Source organism: Euprymna scolopes, chromosome 19 (assembly GCF_053919585.1).
Source record: "Euprymna scolopes isolate OS-2025 chromosome 19, ASM5391958v1, whole genome shotgun sequence".
Classification (NCBI taxonomy): Eukaryota; Metazoa; Mollusca; class Cephalopoda; order Sepiida; family Sepiolidae; genus Euprymna; species Euprymna scolopes.
Genome location: NC_136500.1, coordinates 96,229,380 through 96,252,579, shown reverse-complemented (window position 1 = coordinate 96,252,579; position 23,200 = coordinate 96,229,380). Strand labels below are relative to the sequence as shown.

General features: G+C 32.5%; 1 protein-coding gene across 3 annotated transcripts in view; it reads right to left on the bottom strand.

The window, feature by feature from the left end:
• The window catches only part of LOC145239851 (ribonuclease 3-like), a 92,165-nt gene that overhangs the window by 14,258 nt on the left and 54,707 nt on the right, over positions 1 to 23,200 (bottom strand). For all 3 annotated transcript variants that reach the window (XM_080103409.1, XM_080103407.1, XM_080103408.1), the window contains exons 19-21: positions 11,478 to 11,577; positions 10,321 to 10,423; positions 124 to 293 (exon numbers count right to left, since the gene is read on the bottom strand). In XM_080103409.1, the coding sequence (XP_079959535.1) occupies positions 124 to 293; positions 10,321 to 10,423; positions 11,478 to 11,577 (373 nt within the window). The remainder of the gene's footprint in view (positions 1 to 123; positions 294 to 10,320; positions 10,424 to 11,477; positions 11,578 to 23,200) is intronic.

The window sequence follows — 23,200 nt, the reverse complement described above, 5'->3', positions numbered from 1 at the left end:
TATTCCTCCAAGAGGTGTACAGCATCCATATTGTCTCCTCCATTAAAGAACAATAAGTGCATCAATTCATATGTATCAATATATATAATATTTGGACTGAATTTTTTTTAAGATTTTCTTCACCTGAAGAGCAGGTGATGAGTCAACCCAGTGTCTGTCTCCCTCAGGCTCGTCTTCCTGCAAAGGGTGAAGAGGGAGTAGTTTCCACGTGTACACCAAATCTAGATCATCAAATAAAGTTTTGGCAAAAATCTTATCAACCAAGTCGACACCCCCATCAAGGAACAGGGCACCTGCAAAAGTCAAAGGAAAAAATGAAAAGATACAAAAAATAAACAAAAATCGACAAAATCTTTTGTACTTAATAATGACCAGGAAGAACAACACGCATCACTTCTAGATCTGTTTTTGACCACAGTTCCCGATGACTGCATAACGAAGGCCCACAGCCCACTCGGGAACGCTGACCATGCAGTGATAATGGTTGAAATCGCCCTAAACTCTAGACCCAAAACTGAAGAGCCAGTGCTCAAAACAACGAGATATTATAATAAGGCTGACTGGGAAGCCATCAGGGAACTAATTAGAGATGCTCCATGGAAAAATATTTTCTCTCTCCCTGCTGAACAATGTGCAAACGAGACCACTGACTGGTTCAAAACTGCAATCGAAGCGCATGTTCCCATGCGGAAATTTTATAGTAAGCCCCACTCTCCCCAATGGTTTACGTCGACTTGTGCAACTGCCATTACTCAAAAGCAGCATGCATACCGTAGGTTTAACCGACATAAGTCCAGTTCAAACAGACTGAAGTATATAGAAGCTAGAAATAACCTTAAGAAAGAAATAGCGACAGCTAAGAGAGAATTTACGGAAACCACTAAAAAGCGCATCGAAGCACAAAAACTAGGAACTCGAGACTTCTGGAAAATCTACAACAGTGTAGTAAATAATGGGCAATCAACAATTCCCCCACTAACCAACAATCACGAGATTGTCTCCTCAGCAACCGACAAGGCTAACATGCTTGCCAGTCGGTTTGCCTCAAACTCCACACTGGACCCTTCCAACCACCCCCTACCTGACTTTCCTATGCGGACAGACGCCACACTAGACGATCTGAAAACCACCCCTGCTCAGGTGCATGCTATCATAAAAAACCTTGACACCTCAAAAGCATGTGGACCCGATCTTATCCCAGCTGTGCTATTAAAAAAGTGCTCAGCCGAAGTAGCTCCAGTTCTCTCCAAACTCTACAACAAATGTCTTAATGAAGCTTGCTTTCCGGGCTGTTGGAAAACTGCTTCTGTTGTACCAGTATTCAAGAATTCTGGCGAAAGGACAGACCCATCAAATTATCGCCCCATTAGCCTCCTCCCACTTTTTGCCAAAATATTTGAGACCATAATTAACCATGCTCTAGTCCATCATCTTACAGATGCTAAACTACTGACTGACAAACAATATGGATTTAGACGAGCCCGTTCCACAGCAGACATCCTCACTGTGATCTCTGAACGTATATACCATTCACTGGACAAAGCGGGGGAAGGCAGAGCGGTAGCTCTAGATATATCTAAGGCTTTTGACAGGGTATGGCATGAGGGTCTCCTCAGTAAAATCAGATCATACGGTATCACTGGTAGAATACTTAACATAATTAAATCCTTCTTAGATAAGAGAAAAATCCAGGTAGTCCTCGACGGTCGCACATCTAAACAATATGATATAAATGCGGGAGTGCCCCAGGGTTCTATCCTTGGACCTCTATTGTTCCTGATATTCATAAATGACCTCCCCGACAACATTGCCTCTGAGATGGGTATATATGCTGATGACACTACACTCTATGGCAGACACGACAGGAAGACGAATGAACACATTTCTAAAGAAATGGCAGAAACACTAGAGGAAGACCTCCAATCTGTAGTGGAATGGGGACAAAAGTGGTTGGTCGCATTCAATGCTGCCAAGACTAAACTAGTTTCATTCAATAATTACAAGAAACCCTCTCTACCACCCATAGCAATGGCCAACGACTCTTTATCTGAGAGTCCATCTTTCAAACTCCTTGGCCTAACGTTCACAGGAAACATGAGTTGGAACAATTACATTGAAGGCATTGCCAGGGCCGCTGCAAGAAAGGTAGGCTCTCTCTACCGTGCTAGAAAACTACTAACACCCGAAAGTATCCTGTACCTCTATAAGGCCACCATTCGCCCATGTATGGAGTATTGCTGCCACATCTGGGCTGGTGCATCTGCTACTAGTCTCTCGCTCCTTGACAAGGTTCAAAAGAGAGTCGCAAACCTGATAGGCCCTGAACTGGCATCTAAGCTTCAGCCTCTTTCCCATCGACGAAATATTGCATCCCTCTGCCTTTTCTACAAGTATTTTAGTGGTGAATGCTCTGACGAACTGCAATCACTTGTGCCCCCACGACGCGAGCACCCTCGACAAACCCGACAGGCTACTAGATCCCACCCCCACACTGTAGAGGTCCCTAGATGTAAAAGATCTTTTTACTCCAATAGTTTCTTCCCCAGAACCGCAAGACTCTGGAATTCCATTCCAGGTCCCTGCTTCCCCAACAGTACTGACGTGCAGAAGTTCAAGTGTAACGTGAACCGACACCTTGCTGCCCAAATCCCTACATAGTACCCCAGTAGTTGTTGCCCCTGATAGTAGCCCCCTACACCAAAGTGGCAATTTGCCTTGTTTGGGGTGAAAATGTAATAAAAAAAAAAATGAGAGCAAAAGTTGAATGCCACAGTTTTTCTCAGTGTGACCTTCATTATTTTTATATTTATAAATTATTTACCTAATAGTGAAAGATCAATTTGCAAGTGATGTAAAATTTATTATACAACATAAAGTATTAATAGATTATTTCTGTATTTTTTTAGATAAAAATTGATATTATTTGAATTGTTCACTGTCAAAAAAGATTATTACTTCATCTTTCAGTTTTCATGCTGAGGAATTGTACAGTAAATTGCGATGATGTGTGGACCAAAAGTAAAGCATTCTTCATCCGCCATACTCTTGTTCCTCATTTTTGGCCTCTTGCTACTACTACATATACATTATTTTTTTTACAAGGTAGTAACCACTTATCAAGGCCCGGAGCCACTCAGGGATAAGGGTTATTGCGTGTACAGTAATCAATGGGATAGTATCGTAGTAATCGTTAGTATTGGAGATTTGTCTTACTTAAGGGGGCTGTTCATCAGGAATTTGTTTATATTGGACTTGAAGACATCCAGGTTGTAGTCAGGTGGGAAAGGCAAACGGAAGAGAGTTTCACAGGCGTGCAGTTCTAAGAAAGAAGCTTTGTTCATGGAATCTACATTTTGGTTTTGGCACAGATAAAGAGTGGGGAAAATTTTGGACAGTGGTTTCAGCTAGATGGGTGTTTTTCATGAAAGATTGGTGAGGGGGACCAAAGATTGGAACTCAGACAAGCACTTGCCATGGAAGTAACGATAAAACAAAGAAAGGCTCGCAACGTCTCTTCTGTGGGAAAGAGGTTGCAGGGAAGAGAAAAGGGCATCCCCCACCAAACCACGAAGCCTATTTTGTACAAGGCAGGATAGGCTGTTTTTAGCAGCTCCTGCCCATATGTGGCAGCAGTACTCCATCCTTGGAAATACTTGGCTTTTATATAGATAGAAATGATTTAATGATTGAGAAAACATTTCCAGCTATACCGTAGCTGGAAATCTTGTGAAGTAGGCCCTTATGCCATACTTTATCGAAGGCCTTTGATATGTCAAGTGCAATTGCCCTAGAAAGGAAGCCTTTAGCGAGAGATTTACTAATCATATGAGATATAACCGTTAGCACATCTGCTGTAGATCTGGTAGAACGGAAACCATATTGCATGTCACTAAGAAGGTTATTTCTGCTGGGGTGGTTGACTACTTCTCTATTTAATATGGATTCCAGCAACTTACTCATGACACATAGGAGACTTATTAGTCTGTACTCAGAGAGAGACGACTTATCACCTGAATTCTTAAATACAGAGCATACTGATGAGGTTTTCCAGAGTGTTGGGAAGCACTTCTCCTTAAAGCAATGCTTAAACAGTTTTGTAAGTATGGGGACAAGTTCTGGTTGAAGCTTTTTCAGCACTATAATTGGAATGCTGTCAGGGCCAGTTGCTTTACTGGAATCAAGGTTCTTGATTAGCTTGGCGACCTCACGCACAGATATTTGTATGTTGCATAGCGTATTGTCTTTTATAGGAGGAAATACGGGGAGTTGATGGCCTTCGTCACATAGGGTAGAATTAGCTGCAAAGTTCTTGGCAAATAGTTTGGCCTTGTCTGATGCAAGGGCAAGAATGAGTGAAGAATTGCATAATGTTCTTAGTATAAAATCTTCAATAAAGTTTTCTTAGTTTTGCAGCATTCAGGAACAAATATGGTGTCAGGGAATGTGGTTCAGAATCTTTATCATGCTTCATACATACATTGCAACTTTCAATAAATGACTCATTATTTTTTAACAACCATTACAACAGAAATATAGTCTCTCACTTTAATCACTCTCCGTTAGAAATAAGCAAATTAACTGAAATACAGGATCAGCTTAATGTAGAAAAATCAACTCATTCAAAATGTGATCATACGGTGGAATTCAACATGTATTAAAAAAAAGAAATATAGAACAACGAAAAGCTCTTGTAATGTATGCTGTTGATAAGATTCCTACCTTAATAATTTACCAATGGGGACTTGTTAAAAAATTGCCCAGTTACTGAGTCCATTTAAAGAAATCACCAAGGAAACAAGTCATAGAACTTCAACCATATCAATGATAATACCTACAATTTTAGTTTGAAGTTCACTTCTTTCAAAAGATGTCCAATCTAATGCTGATATTTCTGAATTTAGTGGAATCCTTACCACTGTTCAATATTTCAATGAATCAATGGAAACAAGATTTTCATCTTATCTAAATAATAAAAACTTGTGTTTCCTAAATCCAAGATTCACATTTAAATTTCAAAAGAACGACATGGAAAACACTATTAAAAAATGGATTCTACATCTACTGATGATAATGAAGCAGAATTAGCAGGATACAAGAGGATACACTTCTTCAAGCTTTGTTGAAAGTCAAGAAGATCAAAGTGAAAATAAAACTGTCTTTCTTTCAATCCTATTTGATGTATTAGCTTCACACAAATTAACAAATAAAAACTTAGAGCAAGTAGAAGCTGAGTTAATCTTGGAGACCGCAACTACAATAGAAATACAAGAATCACAATCTAAACTCAAAAGGAGTAAATCTCTTATGCTTAAGCACACAAAAGAACTTGATCATTATGTAGCTTTACAACTACTCGCAAGAAATGATGATCCTCTTCAGTGGTAAAAGAAGACACGAGACCTTACCACTGCTGAGTAAATTGGCTTCAAAATATCTAAGCACACTATCTTCATCTGTGGAGAGTGAGAGGCTCTTCAGTACAGGTTTTAATGTGAGGAACAGGGTGTGGCTTGAGAATGGAGAAACTCTGTTTCCGCATTGCAACTTAAAAATATTCAACTTTAAATACTGAGGAGACTATGAGAGCAGAGGAGACAGGCAGCAAGAATAGAAGAGGAAGTAGAACAGCAGCAGGTGCAGAACTTCAGCTTATAATTATTCACTTAAAGAATTACAATATGTTCTTTGTAGTTTTTTTTTTTTTTTTTTTTTTATTCAATTTTCACCCCAAACAAGGCACAGTGCCACTTTGAAGTAGGGGGCTACTATTAGGGAATTAATTTGCGGGGTCATTATGAAGGGAGAAGAGTAGAAAGATGTTTGTTAACATTACACTTGAACTTCTGCATATCATTGCAGTTGGGAAAGCAGAATCCCGGAAGGGAGTTCCAAAGACCCGCAGTTCTGGGGAAGAAACTATTGGAGTAAAAGGCTTTCTTGCACCTAGGGATCTCCACTGTAAAGGGATGAGACTTAGTAGCTTGTCGGGTTGGTCGGGGGTAGTTACGTCGGGGAGGTACTAGTGTTTGCAGTTCGTCAGAGCATTCACCATTAAAGTATTTGTAGAACAGGCAGAGGGATGCAACATCTCGTCGATGGGACAGAGGTTGAAGCCTAGATGACAGTTCAGGACCTATCAGGTTGGCGACTCTTTTTTGAACCCTGTCCAGGAGCGAGAGACAAGCAGCAGATGCACCAGCCCAGATGTGACAACAGTACTCCATACATGGGCGAATTGTTGCCTTATAGAGGTATAGGATACTGGCAGGCGTAAGTAGTTTTCTAGCACGGTAGAGGGAGCCAACCTTCCTTGCAGCAGCCTTGGCAATGCTCTCAATGTATCTATTCCAGTTCATATTCCCTGTAAACGTTAGGCCGAGGAGTTTAAAAGAAGTACTTTCAGGCAATGTGTTCTTGGCCATTGCTATTGGTGGTAGAGAAGGTTTCTTGTAGTTATTGAAGGAAACAAGCTTAGTCTTAGCAGCATTGAATGAGACCAACCATTTTTGTCCCCATTCCACTACGGATTGGAGGTCATCCTCTAGTGTTTCTGTCATTTTCTTGGATATGTGTTCATTTGTTTTCCCCTCATATCTGTTATAGAGAGTGGTGTCATCGGCAAATATACCCATCTCCGAAACAATATTATCAGGGAGGTCGTTTATGAATATCAGGAACAATAGAGGTCCAAGGATAGACCCCTGAGGCACTCCCGCATTTATGTCATGTTGTTTGGATGTACGTCCGTCGAGGACAACTTTGATTTTTCTATTACTTAAGAAGGATTTAATTACGTTATGAATTCTTCCAGTGATTCCATATGATCTAATTTTCCTTAGAAGACCATCGTGCCATACCCTGTTTAGTTATATTAATTTAAAAATTGAAAATTGTACTTTGTATTTTGTAATTTTATTTAATAAAGGCAAAAGCCATAATAGTGGCCAGACATTTGACAAATGTTAAGTTAAATTGGCACTTACTATGTTAATGTGTCAACACTATCTGATAGGTCACTTGGCAGTGATTAAATGATTTAAATTTAATAGGAAAGAGAAAAGTAATTAATTGGCCGATTAATCAGTAATCTGATTTGCAAATTAATTGGCAAAATGGCCATTTAGGCTAATTACCGGTTACCTGCCGATTAATCGATAAGCCTCTAATTTTGATATTCTGTTTGCATCATCTTCTGCATGAAAATCAGGTTCACTGTGCTATTCATAAATATTTTGCCCAGCTACAGCCTGAGCCACAGGGTGAACACTAGTAAGACCTCACATGTAGCATCTCCTTTTCGGGAGTAACAAATATTTTGCTCACTAATGACTATAAACAACAAGTATCAACGAAGATTCTTCATTGTAATTGTCAGCAATGCCTAATTCAACCAGGATTCCTAAATCAACAAGGATCAACCAGGATTCTTCATGGTAATTGTCAGCAATGCCTGATTCATATGAAGTTTTAGGAGGAGACTGTGTTGCTTCTTGGATAGTTTCAAGGTAGCCAACCGTTTTCTGCATCAGTTACATGTGAAGGGTCATTGGAACCTCACATTCAATATGTGATTGATTCACTGATGACGGCAGCATTCTATTCTTCCATTTCCAATACTGTTGTTGTTTTCTTTCTTTTACAAAATTTATTATTTTATTCAGTTATTGTATTTTTTTTAATTTTATCATTTTACTTCACTAACTTTTCAAATGAATTTCTATTCATTACTTGAAATTATTAAAACGGAAATTTCAAAGTCATCCAGTATATTTGTTGTGTTGGGAGTTATATCTATATAAATAAAAATGTAATCATTCATGTGTTACTAAGATGTAATCTAAAAAACTAATTTACTGATTGAAATTTTGCTATAGAATTTTAATTTTTATTCAATAAATTACTTGGTTTTCTTTGTAAAGGACTAGTTATTTTAATATAAGGAAATTAATCACTGGTCATGTGATAACCTTAGTTCATCAACCTTTCCCTCCTCCCATTTACTTTATTGACTAGATATTTTCAACAGGTTTGCCATTTGGTTGTACAAATACTCTCAAAGCCCATATCGAGTATAAGAAACTAAATTCAGTAATCACCATTATGTCACTGAATGTAAACAGGAGTTAATCGATTTAAGTGAGCAGAACTTTTTCACAAATAAATAATAAAAGTTAAGAGCTTTAAATAAAAAAAATTCATCCATTTTTAATAAGCAGAACTTTTTCACAAATAAACAAACTTTTTTTTTAAATGGATGAAATTATTTTTATTCAAAACTTTTAGCTAAAACTTTCACATTTTTTCAACAAAAAATTGGCTTGATTTGTTGTTTTAATATTTTCGCCACGTTCGAATATTCATTTTCCACAAAATTAATTTCGAACATGAAAACCAACACTACTTCACAGTTTATAACATTGTTAGTAACAAATAATTTTGTTAACTATTCATTTTTGCCTTCACAGCCAAATGTAAACTACAAGAGTAAAAACGAAATAATAATAAAGTGGACAATGTGACACAAATTGCTGAAGAATTGTCATTTTTATTAAACATAACATTTGATGAATTGTAAGAAGATAAAAGACATGACTACTTTTTCTTTCATACAAAAGACTTTTGTTTAATTGATATAAAAATGTTACGATACAAGACTTCCTGTTTTAGTATTAACTAGCCTGGGTACCCAGCATTGTCCGGGTGTTTGGAGGTATGCGTTGAGCAAAAAAAAAGTGGTAGTAGGCAGGTAGGCTCGAATTCGTACCATCAAGGAGGAAAAGAATGCGATGTCTTTGCCGTTGCATCCATCGCCAAACTGGCAGCGGCAAAGGTTTAAATTAAGGCTAGTCAATTGAAAAGGGGGGATGACTTTCAAAAATATCAGCGAAAAAAGCGAACCCTCTTTGTAGAAAGGGCCCAGTTGAGGGTTAAGGAATTAATGGTTTTAGCCAATTTTTCGATATTTGTTGTACGAATGGTCGAGCTTCAAAACAATACTGATCTCGTGAAAATCCATCACCTCTGTTGAAAGTTTTAGGCAGACATACAAACATACATTTAAACAGACAGATGAGATTTATATTATAAACTAGCGGAGGTGCCCGGCATTGCCTGTGTGCTTGTCTGTGTAAAAGAAAAAAAAAGTTTTGGTAGGTAGGTAGGCTCAAACCTGAAGCCTTGAGGCAAAGGTGGAAAGAAAGGGAAAAAAAACTGGCATCTTACCCGCTCGGCCATGAGGGGAGAGGATCGAAAAGCGCTTTAATTTAACGATTAAAAAGTTAAGTGACAGGTGTGTGAACTTAATGATGTCAAACATTACGCCATAGAGGGAATGAAATCCCGCACTTAACTTTTGCTGCGAGGCAGTTTTTTTTGGTTTTGTTTCCCCAACTTTGGCTGCACAGTAGTTTTTTTGGTTTTGTTTCCCTAAGATGTTGGGGAGGGGGGGGGGAACTCCCCCATAAAAGGGAGAGTGTCCAAATGAATAGCAATTGTCTGATATATCAGTTTCGCTTTTATACTGAAAAGCCAAAGAAACATGTGTAGACGATGAAATATCTCAAAAATATCATGTAAAAGTCACTCAAATAAAAAGATAGAAGCGACCTCCCTTCGTAAATCATAGATATTATAATTTAGACAGTATATAAAAAGTTCTAAGAATGAGTGACTACCCCGAGTGGCCCCCACAAAAAAGCTTCTGCCGGACATACACAAAAAATGCACACATACACAAACATTTTCGCTTTTATATAGTTAAGTCACTTGCTTACATTTAATACTTCACAGAAATATGTAATACTTGATTATATTTTGCATAAATGTTTTTTTACAATGGTTTGATTCTGCTTTTAGAATTATAAGAATATATTACTTTATCAAATATTTATTGAATAATTTTTATTTTTTATTGTTTTGTGATGATACAAGTGTTAAAAAATAACAAAAAAATGTAAAAAAAATTAAAATTATTTTATTGTTAAAACTAAAAAAACATTATTATTTAAAAAATGTAAAAATTAAAGTTTATTATTTCTTTATTATTTCATGATAACACAAGTAATGTCAAAACAAAAACAATTTCTTGAAACAAAAAATGATTTTTCACTTCACACACAAAACAATTAAAAATAAAGAAAATTCTTATTCTTTACATTTCTATAAATGAAGTCTTTTTGAAATAATCTATCAAATATATTAATACAAAAAGTGATGAAACTGGAATAGTTTTTATAAAATAGGGTCTTTCTGTATGGTTTTATGTTTCTCTTCTAGAGATACCAGCAAGTATATTTAGAAATAGAGACACACTGTACTTACCCATTAAAGCCTCAAAACAGTTTGCCATTGCATGTTTCAGGTCAGATTCATAACACAAATCTGGTCCATGGGCATAAAGCATAAAATCCTGCAAGTGAAGTTTCTGAAAGAAAATATGTAATGATTAATTAATAAAATCATTATCAGTTTTTTACAAATTCAAGCACGAAGCAACTTACCTTACTTGCCACATATTTTCATAACTTACTACCTTATATAATTTGATGTGAATAATAATAATATATACTAGTTGGTTTTGCATAGTACATTACTTAAAATATAAACATTCCATTTATAAGTTTCTTGTAAACACAAGATTTCATTTTCTGCAAGAATACTGGCTATATAAACAAAAATAATAGAGAAATTAAAATTTAAATAAATAACACAGTAATTCGTTATCAACTTTGAATATATAAATAAATTTATTCCATTTATTGCTGATATATTTTCTGCATCCTTGTTCATACTTGCAATCTCAAAATTTGAAACACCCGCCATTTGAGAAAAAGGATTTTCCTCAAAATATATAATGGAACAGTGCATCACTGTATAGAAGTTTGACTGTTTCAAGTAAGTCTTACTGTTGACAACAACAAAAAAACATTAAATATATATGTGTGTATTTGGTTTGAATTAATGCTGAATAACTTTAATGAATACTTTCTTTGAAGATTATAAAAAAAAAAAAAAAGAATTGTTACTTAGTTTTAAAAAATATTTCTGCAATGTTTTTTTTTTATGTTATTATATTAATTTCTTTAAATTTATAAAATACACTTCAGTATTGACATCATAAAAACTACTGCCTTAGTAATGTGTACTCTACCTATGCATTTTTGTCAACCGAATTTAACATTTCTATTTGCTTAAAAACTCAAAAACGCCATACCTTTTTAATAGTACATTTAGAAGTACTATCATCCACTAGTATCACTGCATAGTATTACCCATAATATATAATAAAGTATACTTATTTGCTATAGGAAAGCAGACACATGAAGTTAGAAATTAAAACAAAATTTCACAGTAAGAAATTGGAAAAAAAAGAAATTTCTAATGTAATTTAGCCCCAACTTTTAAATCTGAAGTCATAGTTCCCGGCAACACAGTTTTCCAAACTGGCAGATAATAATTTTAAGTTGTAATTAACTTACCTTGGCTAAAACTGCCAAGTGTTGGTTCTGAACAATAGCAGCTCTGTATGTAGTCAGACCACCTTCTTCAAGGCCAGGGAACATAAAAAATAAATGGACACTGAAATAAAAATAGAAGATCATAAATAATTATATAAACATTTTTTTTGTTTTTATTTTGTTTATGCATCTGCAGCAATCACTTATTCCAATTAAAAAATCGTGTACTACATTCCTTTGATGTAAATGTGAAAGAACATCACTGAAGTGATTACCCTACTCTTGGCCAATCAGAAGTTCTAGCATAGGAATACAAATAGCCAGACTTCTTACAGAACTTATGCAATTCCATTCCTCTGGCAAAAGTTGGAACTAATATACTATCGTAAGCAAAAATATTTCATTAGTTCCACAAATTGTCAACAATATGATAAATTTACCTCAGTACCATGTCATACTTTATAGCAATTGAATGCGTTCTTGTTTAATTCCCTTTTCAGTGCAAACCAATAAAAGGTATTTTCATTTGAAAGTACAATATTGTCTGTTGATTGTTGCAATCGAACTTTCTATTGCAATTACTACAATTTACTATATTTATAAAAGAGAACGTTTAACCACATTATATATTTTAAAATATTATTTTAATACAAATATTTTTTTTTTACATAATCTATAAAGAAGCATGAGTGGCTGAATGAAATTAGCTAAGCAGAATTCAAATTCTATCATCATAATACTGTTGGGAAAGATATCAATCAATATCACACTTCAATTATGGTTAAATTAATTGTATACAATAAATCATTTACAATGTATGATTTAAAATCACCAAAGAAAAAAAGGGTTATATGTTAGACAAACCTAGATATATTTGCTTTTACATTTTGACGTATACTTTTTTAAACCTTATTCTTTTTGTAATATTACAAGTCATTTTTTTTCTATGTTTTTCTGTTTTTATGGTTTTAATCAACTCATTTATAAACTCTAAAATAATAATTTTTGATTTAGGAATTAAACTTAAACTTTTTGAGCAAGCACAAGTCAATTCAGAACATATTAATTATTATCGTTATTATTATTATCAAAGATAATGGAGGTTATCGTGACCAACGTAGAAAGATTATGACTCATCAGTTTGCACTATGAGAAACCACAAAATGAAATCAGTTTAAAAGGAGTCAGTTGCTACATACTTCAATGTTCTGACAAATTCAGACAATCAAATGGGAGGGAGGGGGATAATAACAATGGTGAGTTCGGATGTTTGAAATGTGCTTTCTTTTTGTTATTACATCTGTAATTAAAAAAAATCAATTAGAAATCACAAACAACAGTTGCAGCTTTAGCTATTCCTCTTTGTATCTAAATATACTATAAAGAAATCTCTGAACTTGGTTGAAAAGGGTAATATATATATATCTATATATATATAAAAGTGAACGTGTCTGTGTGTGTGTCTGTGTACATTTCCCTACGCAATAACTCTCGATGTTTTGATTACTGGTCATTCTCCAGTGGGTAATTTTTGGGGGCATTGCAGTTACAGTTATATAATAATAATAATATGATATATATATAAAGTCCCAAATTATATATATTATATATATATATATATATAAGTCCCAAATATATATATATATATAAAGTCCCAAATATATATATATATATATAAAGTCCCAAGCAAAATCTAGGGTTGCATCAGGCACTGTAAATGATGTTCTGTTTTCTGATGACTGTACTCTTAACGCTATCTCTGAGGCAGGCATGCAACACAGTGCAAATATATTCTCAGAGGCTTGTGAAAATTTTCATCTCACAATTAATACCAAGAAGACTGTGGTGATGCATCAGCCTGCTCCAAGAAAACCATATGCAGAACCCAACATTTCAATCGGAGGATAAAGACTCAATGCGGTTGACAAGTTCACCTACCTTGCTAGTACGCTCTCCCGCAATGTAGTCATTGACGATGAAATCAACACCAGACTCGCTAAAGCAAGCATCATCTCCATGATAAAGATAAATATCTCTAAAGCTGTCATACTCACCACCTTACTCTATGGATGTGAGTTGTAGACGCTAGAAAATTAAATCACTTCCACACCACCAGACTGAGGAAACTGCTTGATGTAGGCTGGCAGCAAAAGATACCAGACGCAGAAGTCCTCACTCGTGCTGGACTCCCAAGCATCCCCATTATCTTCGCAGGGCTGGTCATGTAGCCCGTATGCCAGACTACAGACTATCCAAGAAGCTTCTGTTTACTAAGCTCCAACATGGCAGCCAGAGACAATGATTTAAAGACACTCTGAAGGCATCACTGAAGGCCTTCAACGTTGATCCGTCATCATGGGAGCAGACAGCTTTGGATAGAGCCAAGTGGTGGGTTGCTGTTCCTGCAAATATGAAGGTTACTGAAAGGTTGCTGCAGAGAAGTGCAGAAAGGACAGGAAGGACAATATTGTGAAGCTGTCAACATCTGCTAGGATTCCTTGTTCCCACTACAATAGAACTTTTCAAGCAAAGATTGGGCTTATCAGTCATATCCGTATTCACCGATGATGACTCCCCCCATCCTACCTTCAGGATGATCAGATGGTCCTTGTCATTTCGACAGATGAACACACACACACACACATATATATAGTACTGATTTCAAAAGTTTTTAAAAATTGACTTGGATGCCATTTGAAGATTTAAAATTAAAGCACTTCAAGCTATGAATGAATTTGCACATACGCAAAAGTAACAGAAATATGTTGGCAAGCTGAAATAAACATTTTGCATTTTAACTTTCCGGTATATTTCTGTAGCAATACACATGGCCGTTAAAACGCTTTGGATAATCACAGATTTCAAGGGGTTTCTGCTAAAATAATCATATTTTAAAAACCAAAGCACTTTAAGTCTTCAAAATACCACCGTTTTGTTCAGAAATGAATATAATTTCAAATGAATCAGTAAATAATAACATACATTATATATTTTTAGAGTTTTAAGCAAATAAAGTGATAAAAATGTGAACATCATAAAACAGCATTTTCGGTAAGATTTTGTAACGACCCTCCCTGATTTGTAAACATTTGTAACGTGTTTCTGTGAAGAATTTTTTAATGAAATTTGGAAATTAACCAAAATATTTGTCATTTTTAATAATTTTGAGTATCCGGAATTCATTTGACAACCCGTTTTTTTGTTGTATTAAAAAAAAGATTTCAAAATGATGAGTATTGAAAATTTTGAAAAAAATTTTCTTCGGACACTCACTATTAAATAAAACAATCTTTTTACTATGTTTATTCGTTAAAAAGATGATTGAACAGTGTTTTCTCTAGTGGTACGTAGCAATTTAAAAACATAATATCCGAAAAAATCGTTATGAATGTGAATCAAGACTTCTGTAGTATTAGCAATAGTAGCAACAACGATAATATGGCGTAAACAGACGTTTTGTTTTTGTTTATTTTTATTCCAAATCGATTTTTTTTTAAATTGAAAATCTGGTTATAAAAAAATTTCTTACATGTTTAGTAAGAGCTAATTTGTTATCAACCATACAAATATTTTTAAAAATTGGGTAGTAGTAAATTTTAAAATATTTTAACAAGCGAAAATGTGAAATATGATTGTTTTGGTTCACGTGTACGAACAGTCGTCGGCGGCGGTCAATTTCTCGTATCCAAGAATTTCAGTTTCCTCTTCCCTCAGTGTTTGGATCGCAGATGGCTTCTCAGACCAATCTGAGCATGGAATTTGCGTTAGAAGAGAAGGCAAGCAATGCTTGGCAGGGGGCGTTGTTGTTGAGCGCGATTTTTTCTTGCCTGCCTCTTGATCTCCACCAGTCTTCTTTCTGTCTCGTATCCTTTGGTACCGTGTATGATGGATTGGCGCCACAGGCACTGATCCTGAGATGTTGTTTCGCAGATGTGAAGATCAAATCCGGTGTTTTTTAGAGTGGATTTGAGTTGGTCCTTATATCACAATAGAGGGCGGCCAATAGGTCTTTTTCTTGTGGCTAGCTCCGAGTACAGGGTTTGTCGAGGGAGTCTGTTTTCATCCATTCTGAGGATATGCCCCAACCAACGGAGTCTGTGCCTCATGGTGGTGGGCTCAATACTGCGGCTGTTTGCTCTCTCAAGAACGCTTGTGTTGATTACATAGTCATACCATTTGATGTTCAGTATAGCTCGAAGTTTTTGTTGGTGGAATTTTTCGAGTTTAATGAGATCACTTTGGTATATAATTCAGGTCTCACACCCATACAGAAGCGTAGGTATAACAATCGCGTGGTATACCATCAGTTTAGTTTTTATTGAAAGATGTTTATTATTGAAGACGCGCTTCGTCAGTTTACCGAAAGCTCCATAGGCAAGGCCAATTCGGCTTTCTATTTCATTCTCATTTGAGTACTTTTCTGATATTATGCTACCGAGATATAGAAAGTGATCTATTTGCTCAAGAGGAGTGTCATTTATATGAATGCTTACGTCCTATAAGATGGTATTGGATACTGGTTGTACTAACAATGTCTTACCAATATTAACAGAGTCCGAAGCGATGGTAGGCTGCCCTGAAGCTGTTTATGGATCTCTGGATGTCTTCCTTGGAATGGCTAAGGACCATGTTGTCATCTGCATATTGAAGCTCTGTGATGTGTTGGAATTTCACAAGACTTTGAGATTTTAGTCTAGCAGGCTTGAAAAGTCCCCCATCATAACGGTACCTAATGTCCACTCCCGGGTTATTTGGGGGAAGTTCGTGCAGCATTGCAGCAAGATATAAGGAAAAGAGGGTAGGTGCAAGAACACGACCTTGTTTTAGTCCACTGGTAACTGGAAACTTTTTTGTTTCCTTGCCTTGGTGCGATACATATCCTGACATGCCTTCATGCAGTGCCTGGATGCGTTCTACAAAGTGGATTGGGCAACCAAATTGCTTGAGAACTTTCCACATTGCATCTCTTGAAACACTATCGAATGCTTTTTGCAGGTCATAAAATACAAGATAGAGGGGTTTCTGTTGTTCCCTGCTTTTCTCCTGCAGCTGTCTCGTACAGAAAATCATATCTATTGTTCCTTGAGAGGCACGGAAGCCACACTGAGATTCTGGGAGGACAAATTCCGTGACTTGCAGCAAGCGATTCAGTAGTATGCGGGCAAAGATTTTTCCCATTATGGACAAAAGGGCAATCCCACGGTAATTGCTACATGATTTCGGTCACCCTTTTTGAAGATGGTTGCTATTACTGTGTCTTTCATGGTGGATAAGTTCGAAGGGGATATTATCAGGCCCTGGGGCTTTATTTACTTTCATTTGCTCCATTGCAATTAGAAATTCTGTAAATGATGGTGGTGCATTCATCTATAATTGTGCTGGGTACTGTGGGACCATTTTGAGAAAGTCCTCATCTGCAGAAGATTCTTTATTGAGTAGAGTGGCAAAATGCTCCTTCCAACGACCCAGAATTGATTGTGGATCGTTGAAGAACAGTAACACGCTTCTAATTTTTGTCCCTTAAAAATGTTTTCAGTGAATTATTATCGAATGGAAACTAATCTACCAGATTATTAAAAAATAAAATAAAATAAAATAAAAAATAATCAATATTTAAATATTTGTAGGAGGTGCTCAGTTAAAAAATAACAACGGGAGGAAAAGACATGAAATGTAATTAAAAATCAAAATAACATTAATTCAAAATTTTTAACAATTTGTCAGCTTTAGCAAAAACTTGTTTCTTTTTTTATATTTAAATAGAATTTAAATACTTGATATTTTTCCAAGCATCATGTTTTCTGTTAGAGGGATGTCACTTTTTTAAATAACATTTATTTTTGTCTGTTTGTCATAATTCTTATAAAGTTTCACAATGGGTATCAAACACCCTCTTGAAAAAAAAAAAAAAAAACTCGCTTAATTCTTTGTCTAATCCTAGGTATGAGTGGCAAGCCTACTCCTAAAACCTTTAGCCTTAACAATAACGCTAAGTACAAGTGGCAGAGCTCCCCACTAAACAAACTTCCTCTGTGAGCTCATAAGCGTAAAAAAAATAAAAAGCATAAAAAACATTTAAAGAAAAGTGCACATGATTAATCTTCCAAAAAAAAAAAAAAAAGATTGGTCAACTGTCCTAAAACGCTAGGATCGTCTTGAAATGGTAAATTATTTTACATTTATGTGAAACCAACCCCACTCTAAATTCTAAAATTGTTTTTATTTTGTTTCTATCAAGTCTTCAGGATGTTCACACATAATTTTCCCTAGCCCTATCATTAACCCAAAGTCAGAGTGGCAACCTCCCCACCTTCTCATAATTGCACAAAGACCCTCTTAAAACCACGCATAATCGCCTTTTAGGAAACAAACAAACAAAAAAAAAACACCCAAGATTTCTCTATCATAGGAAAATGGTGGTGGTGGGGGGGGGGGATAACTGCCCTAAAACGCTTGAATGATTCAAAATGGGAAATCATTTTACATTAATTCTGAAATAATTTTTATCTTTTATTAAAGTTTTTCAAGTTGTTCACATGCAATTGTCTATAAAGATAGAATCACATATTTTGGAGAGGTGGTCAGATGGGGAGGGGTAACAGAAGGTATTAATCTACAATACCAAAGAAATATTGCAATATATTTTTAACCAATACTAGATTTCGATTTCAGTTTTTAGCACATAAAATGCATATTACAACTAAACTTTGATTTCTCTAACTTTTCTTTTAATGAATACATGGCATTTTTAAGCAATCACATCAGATTATTTGGAAACCATTAATTTCTGGAGATTTTCAGTAGCATATTCAGATTCCTTGCACAAAAATACACTAATATGGCAAATTTCATTGCTTAGTCTTGTGTTTTAACAAAGATATAACATTTTTACTGAAAAAGTAGCGCAAGAAATGTGACAAAGCGCATATGGTCTTAAAGAGGGGAAATTATCCAAACACGCAGGGCATAAAAAGTCATAAGTTCCTTAATTTTAATTGGATTTTAAAAATTTAAAAATATTCTTTCTTAGCTTATCAAGCTCTTTCTATATATACCAATATTGAAATATTTTAAGCCATTCAAATTTTTTCATGTGTATTGCTAATTTCTGTACATAATATTCATGTTGTATGTTATTGTATTACTTATTTCTGTACATGTTATTCATGTCTTATGTTATTATATTACTTATTTCTGTACATGTTATTCATGTATGTTATTGTATTATTTCTGTACATATTATTCATGTTGTATGTTATTGTATTACTTATTTCTATACATGTTATTCATGTTGTATGTTATTGTATTACTTATTTCTATACATGTTATTCATGTATGTTATTGTATTACTTATTTCTGTCCATGTTATTCATGTATGTTATTGTATTATTTCTGTAAATATTATTCATGTTGTATGTTATTGTATTACTTATTTCTGTACATGTTATTCATGTTGTATGTTATTGTATTACTTATTTCTATACATGTTATTCATGTTGTATGTTATTATATTACTTATTTCTGTACATATTATTCATGTTGTATGTTATTATATTACTTATTTCTGTACATATTATTCATGTTGTATGTTATTGTATTAATTATTTCTGTACATATTATTCATGTTGTATGTTATTGTATTACTTATTTCTGTACATGTTATTCATGTCTTATGTTATTATATTACTTATTTCTGTACATGTTATTCATGTTGTATGTTATTATATTACTTATTTCTGTACATGTTATTCATGTTGTATGTTATTGTATTACTTATTTCTATACATGTTATTCATGTCTTATGTTATTATATTACTTATTTCTGTACATGTTATTCATGTTGTATGTTATTGTATTACTTATTTCTGTACATGTTATTCATGTTGTATGTTATTGTATTACTTATTTCTGTACATGTTATTCATGTCTTATGTTATTATATTACTTATTTCTGTACATGTTATTCATGTTGTATGTTATTATATTACTTATTTCTGTACATGTTATTCATGTTGTATGTTATTGTATTACTTATTTCTGTACATGTTATTCATGTCTTATGTTATTATATTACTTATTTCTGTACATGTTATTCATGTTGTATGTTATTGTATTACTTATTTCTGTACATGTTATTCATGTCTTATGTTATTATATTACTTATTTCTGTACATGTTATTCATGTTGTATGTTATTATATTACTTATTTCTGTACATGTTATTCATGTTGTATGTTATTGTATTACTTATTTCTGTACATGTTATTCATGTCTTATGTTATTATATTACTTATTTCTGTACATGTTATTCATGTTGTATGTTATTATATTACTTATTTCTGTACATATAATTCATGTTGTATGTTATTATATTACTTATTTCTGTACATATTATTCATGTTGTATGTTATTGTATTAATTATTTCTGTACATATTATTCATGTTGTATGTCATTATATTACTTATTTCTGTACATGTTATTCATGTTGTATGTTATTGTATTACTTATTTCTGTACATGTTATTCATGTTTTATGTTATTGTATTACTTATTTCTGTACATGTTATTCATGTTGTATGTTATTATATTACTTATTTCTGTACATATAATTCATGTTGTATGTTATTATATTACTTATTTCTGTACATGTTATTCATGTTGTATGTTATTGTATTACTTATTTCTGTACATATTATTCATGTTGTATGTTATTATATTACTTATTTCTGTACATGTTATTCATGTTGTATGTTATTGTATTACTTATTACTATACATGTTATTCATGTTGTATGTTATTATATTATTTATTTCTTTACATGTTATTCATGTTGTATGTTATTATATTACTTATTTCTGTATATATTATTCATGTTGTATGTTATTATATTACTTATTTCTGTACATGTTATTCATGTTGTATGTTATATTACTTATTTCTGTACATGTTATTCATGTTGTATGTTATTGTATTAATTATTTCTGTACATGTTATTCATGTCTTATGTTATTATATTACTTATTTCTGTACATGTTATTCATGTTGTATGTTATTATATTACTTATTTCTGTACATGTTATTCATGTTGTATGTTATATTACTTATTTCTGTACATGTTATTCATGTTGTATGTTATTGTATTAATTATTTCTGTACATGTTATTCATATCTTATGTTATTATATTACTTATTTCTGTACATGTTATTCATGTTGTATGTTATATTACTTATTTCTATACATGTTATTCATGTTGTATGTTATTGTATTACTTATTTCTGTACATATTATTCATGTATGTTATTGTATTATTTCTGTACATATTATTCATGTTGTATGTTATTGTATTACTTATTTCTGTACATGTTATTCATGTTGTATGTTATTGTATAACTTATTTCTATACATGTTATTCATGTTGTATGTTATTGTATTACTTATTTCTGTACATGTTATTCATGTATGTTATTGTATTATTTCTGTACATATTATTCATGTTGTATGTTATTATATAACTTATTTCTGTACATATTATTCATGTTGTATGTTATTGTATTACTTATTTCTGTACATATTATTCATGTTGTATGTTATTGTATTACTTATTACTATACATGTTATTCATGTTGTATGTTATTGTATTACTTATTACTATACATGTTATTCATGTTGTATGTTATTATATTACTTATTTCTGTACATGTTATTCATGTATGTTATTGTATTATTTCTGTACATATTCATGTTGTATGTTATTGTATTACTTATTTCTGTACATGTTATTCATGTATGTTATTGTATTATTTCTATACATATTATTCATGTTGTATGTTATATTACTTATTTCTATACATGTTATTCATGTTGTATGTTATTATATTACTTATTTCTGTACATGTTATTCATGTTGTATGTTATTATATTACTTTTTACTATACATGTTATTCATGTTGTATGTTATTATATTACTTATTTCTATACATGTTATTCATGTTGTATGTTATTATATTACTTATTACTATACATGTTATTCATGTTGTATGTTATTATATTACTTATTTCTATACATGTTATTCATGTTGTATGTTATTATATTACTTTTTACTATACATGTTATTCATGTTGAATGTTATTATATTACTTATTTCTATACATGTTATTCATGTTGTATGTTATTATATTGCTTATTTCTATACATGTTATTCATGTTGTATGTTATTGTATTACTTATTTCTATCATGTTATTCATGTCTTATGTTATTATATTACTTATTTCTGTACATGTTATTCATGTCTTATGTTATTATATTACTTATTTCTGTACATGTTATTCATGTTGTATGTTATTATATTACTTATTTCTATACATGTTATTCATGTTGTATGTTATTATATTACTTATTTCTGTACATGTTGTTCATTTTGTATGTTATTGTATTAATTATTTCTGTACATATTATTCATGTTGTATGTTATTGTATTAATTATTTCTGTACATATTATTCATGTTGTATGTTATTGTATTAATTATTTCTGTACATGTTATTCATGTTGTATGTTATTATATTACTTATTTCTATACATGTTATTCATGTTGTATGTTATTATATTACTTATTTCTGTACATATTATTCATGTTGTATGTTATTGTATTAATTATTTCTGTACATATTATTCATGTTGTATGTTATTGTATTACTTATTTCTGTACATGTTATTGATGTTGTATGTTATTGTATTACTTATTACTGTACATGTTATTCATGTCTTATGTTATTATATTACTTATTTCTGTACATGTTATTCATGTTGTATGTTATTATATTACTTATTTCTATACATGTTATTCATGTTGTATGTTATTATATTACTTATTTCTGTACATGTTGTTCATTTTGTATGTTATTGTATTACTTATTTCTGTACATATTATTCATGTTGTATGTTATTATATTACTTATTTCTGTACATGTTATTCATGTTGTATGTTATTGTATTACTTATTTCTGTACATGTTATTCATGTTTTATGTTATTGTATTACTTATTTCTGTACATGTTATTCATGTTGTATGTTATTGTATTACTTATTACTATACATGTTATTCATGTTGTATGTTATTTTATTATTTATTTCTTTACATGTTATTCATGTCTTATGTTATTATATTAGTTATTTCTGTACATGTTATTCATGTTGTATGTTATTATATTACTTATTTCTGTATATATTATTCATGTTGTGTGTTATTGTATTAATTATTTCTGTACATGTTATTCATGTTGTATGTTATTGTATTACTTATTTCTGTACATGTTATTCATGTTGTATGTTATTATATTACTTATTTCTGTACATGTTATTCATGTTGTATGTTATTATATTACTTATTTCTGTACATGTTATTCATGTTGTATATTATTATATTAATTATTTCTGTACATGTTATTCATGTTGTATGTTATTATATTACTTATTTCTGTACATGTTATTCATGTTGTATGTTATAATATTACTTATTTCTGTACATGTTATTCATGTTGTATGTTATTGTATTACTTATTTCTGTACATGTTATTCATGTATGTTATTGTATTTTTTATTTCTGTACATGTTATTCATGTTGTATGTTATTGTATTACTTATTTCTGTACATGTTATTCATGTATGTTATTGTATGTTTTATTTCTGTACATGTTATTCATGTTGTATGTTATTGTATTATTTATTTCTGTACATATTATTCA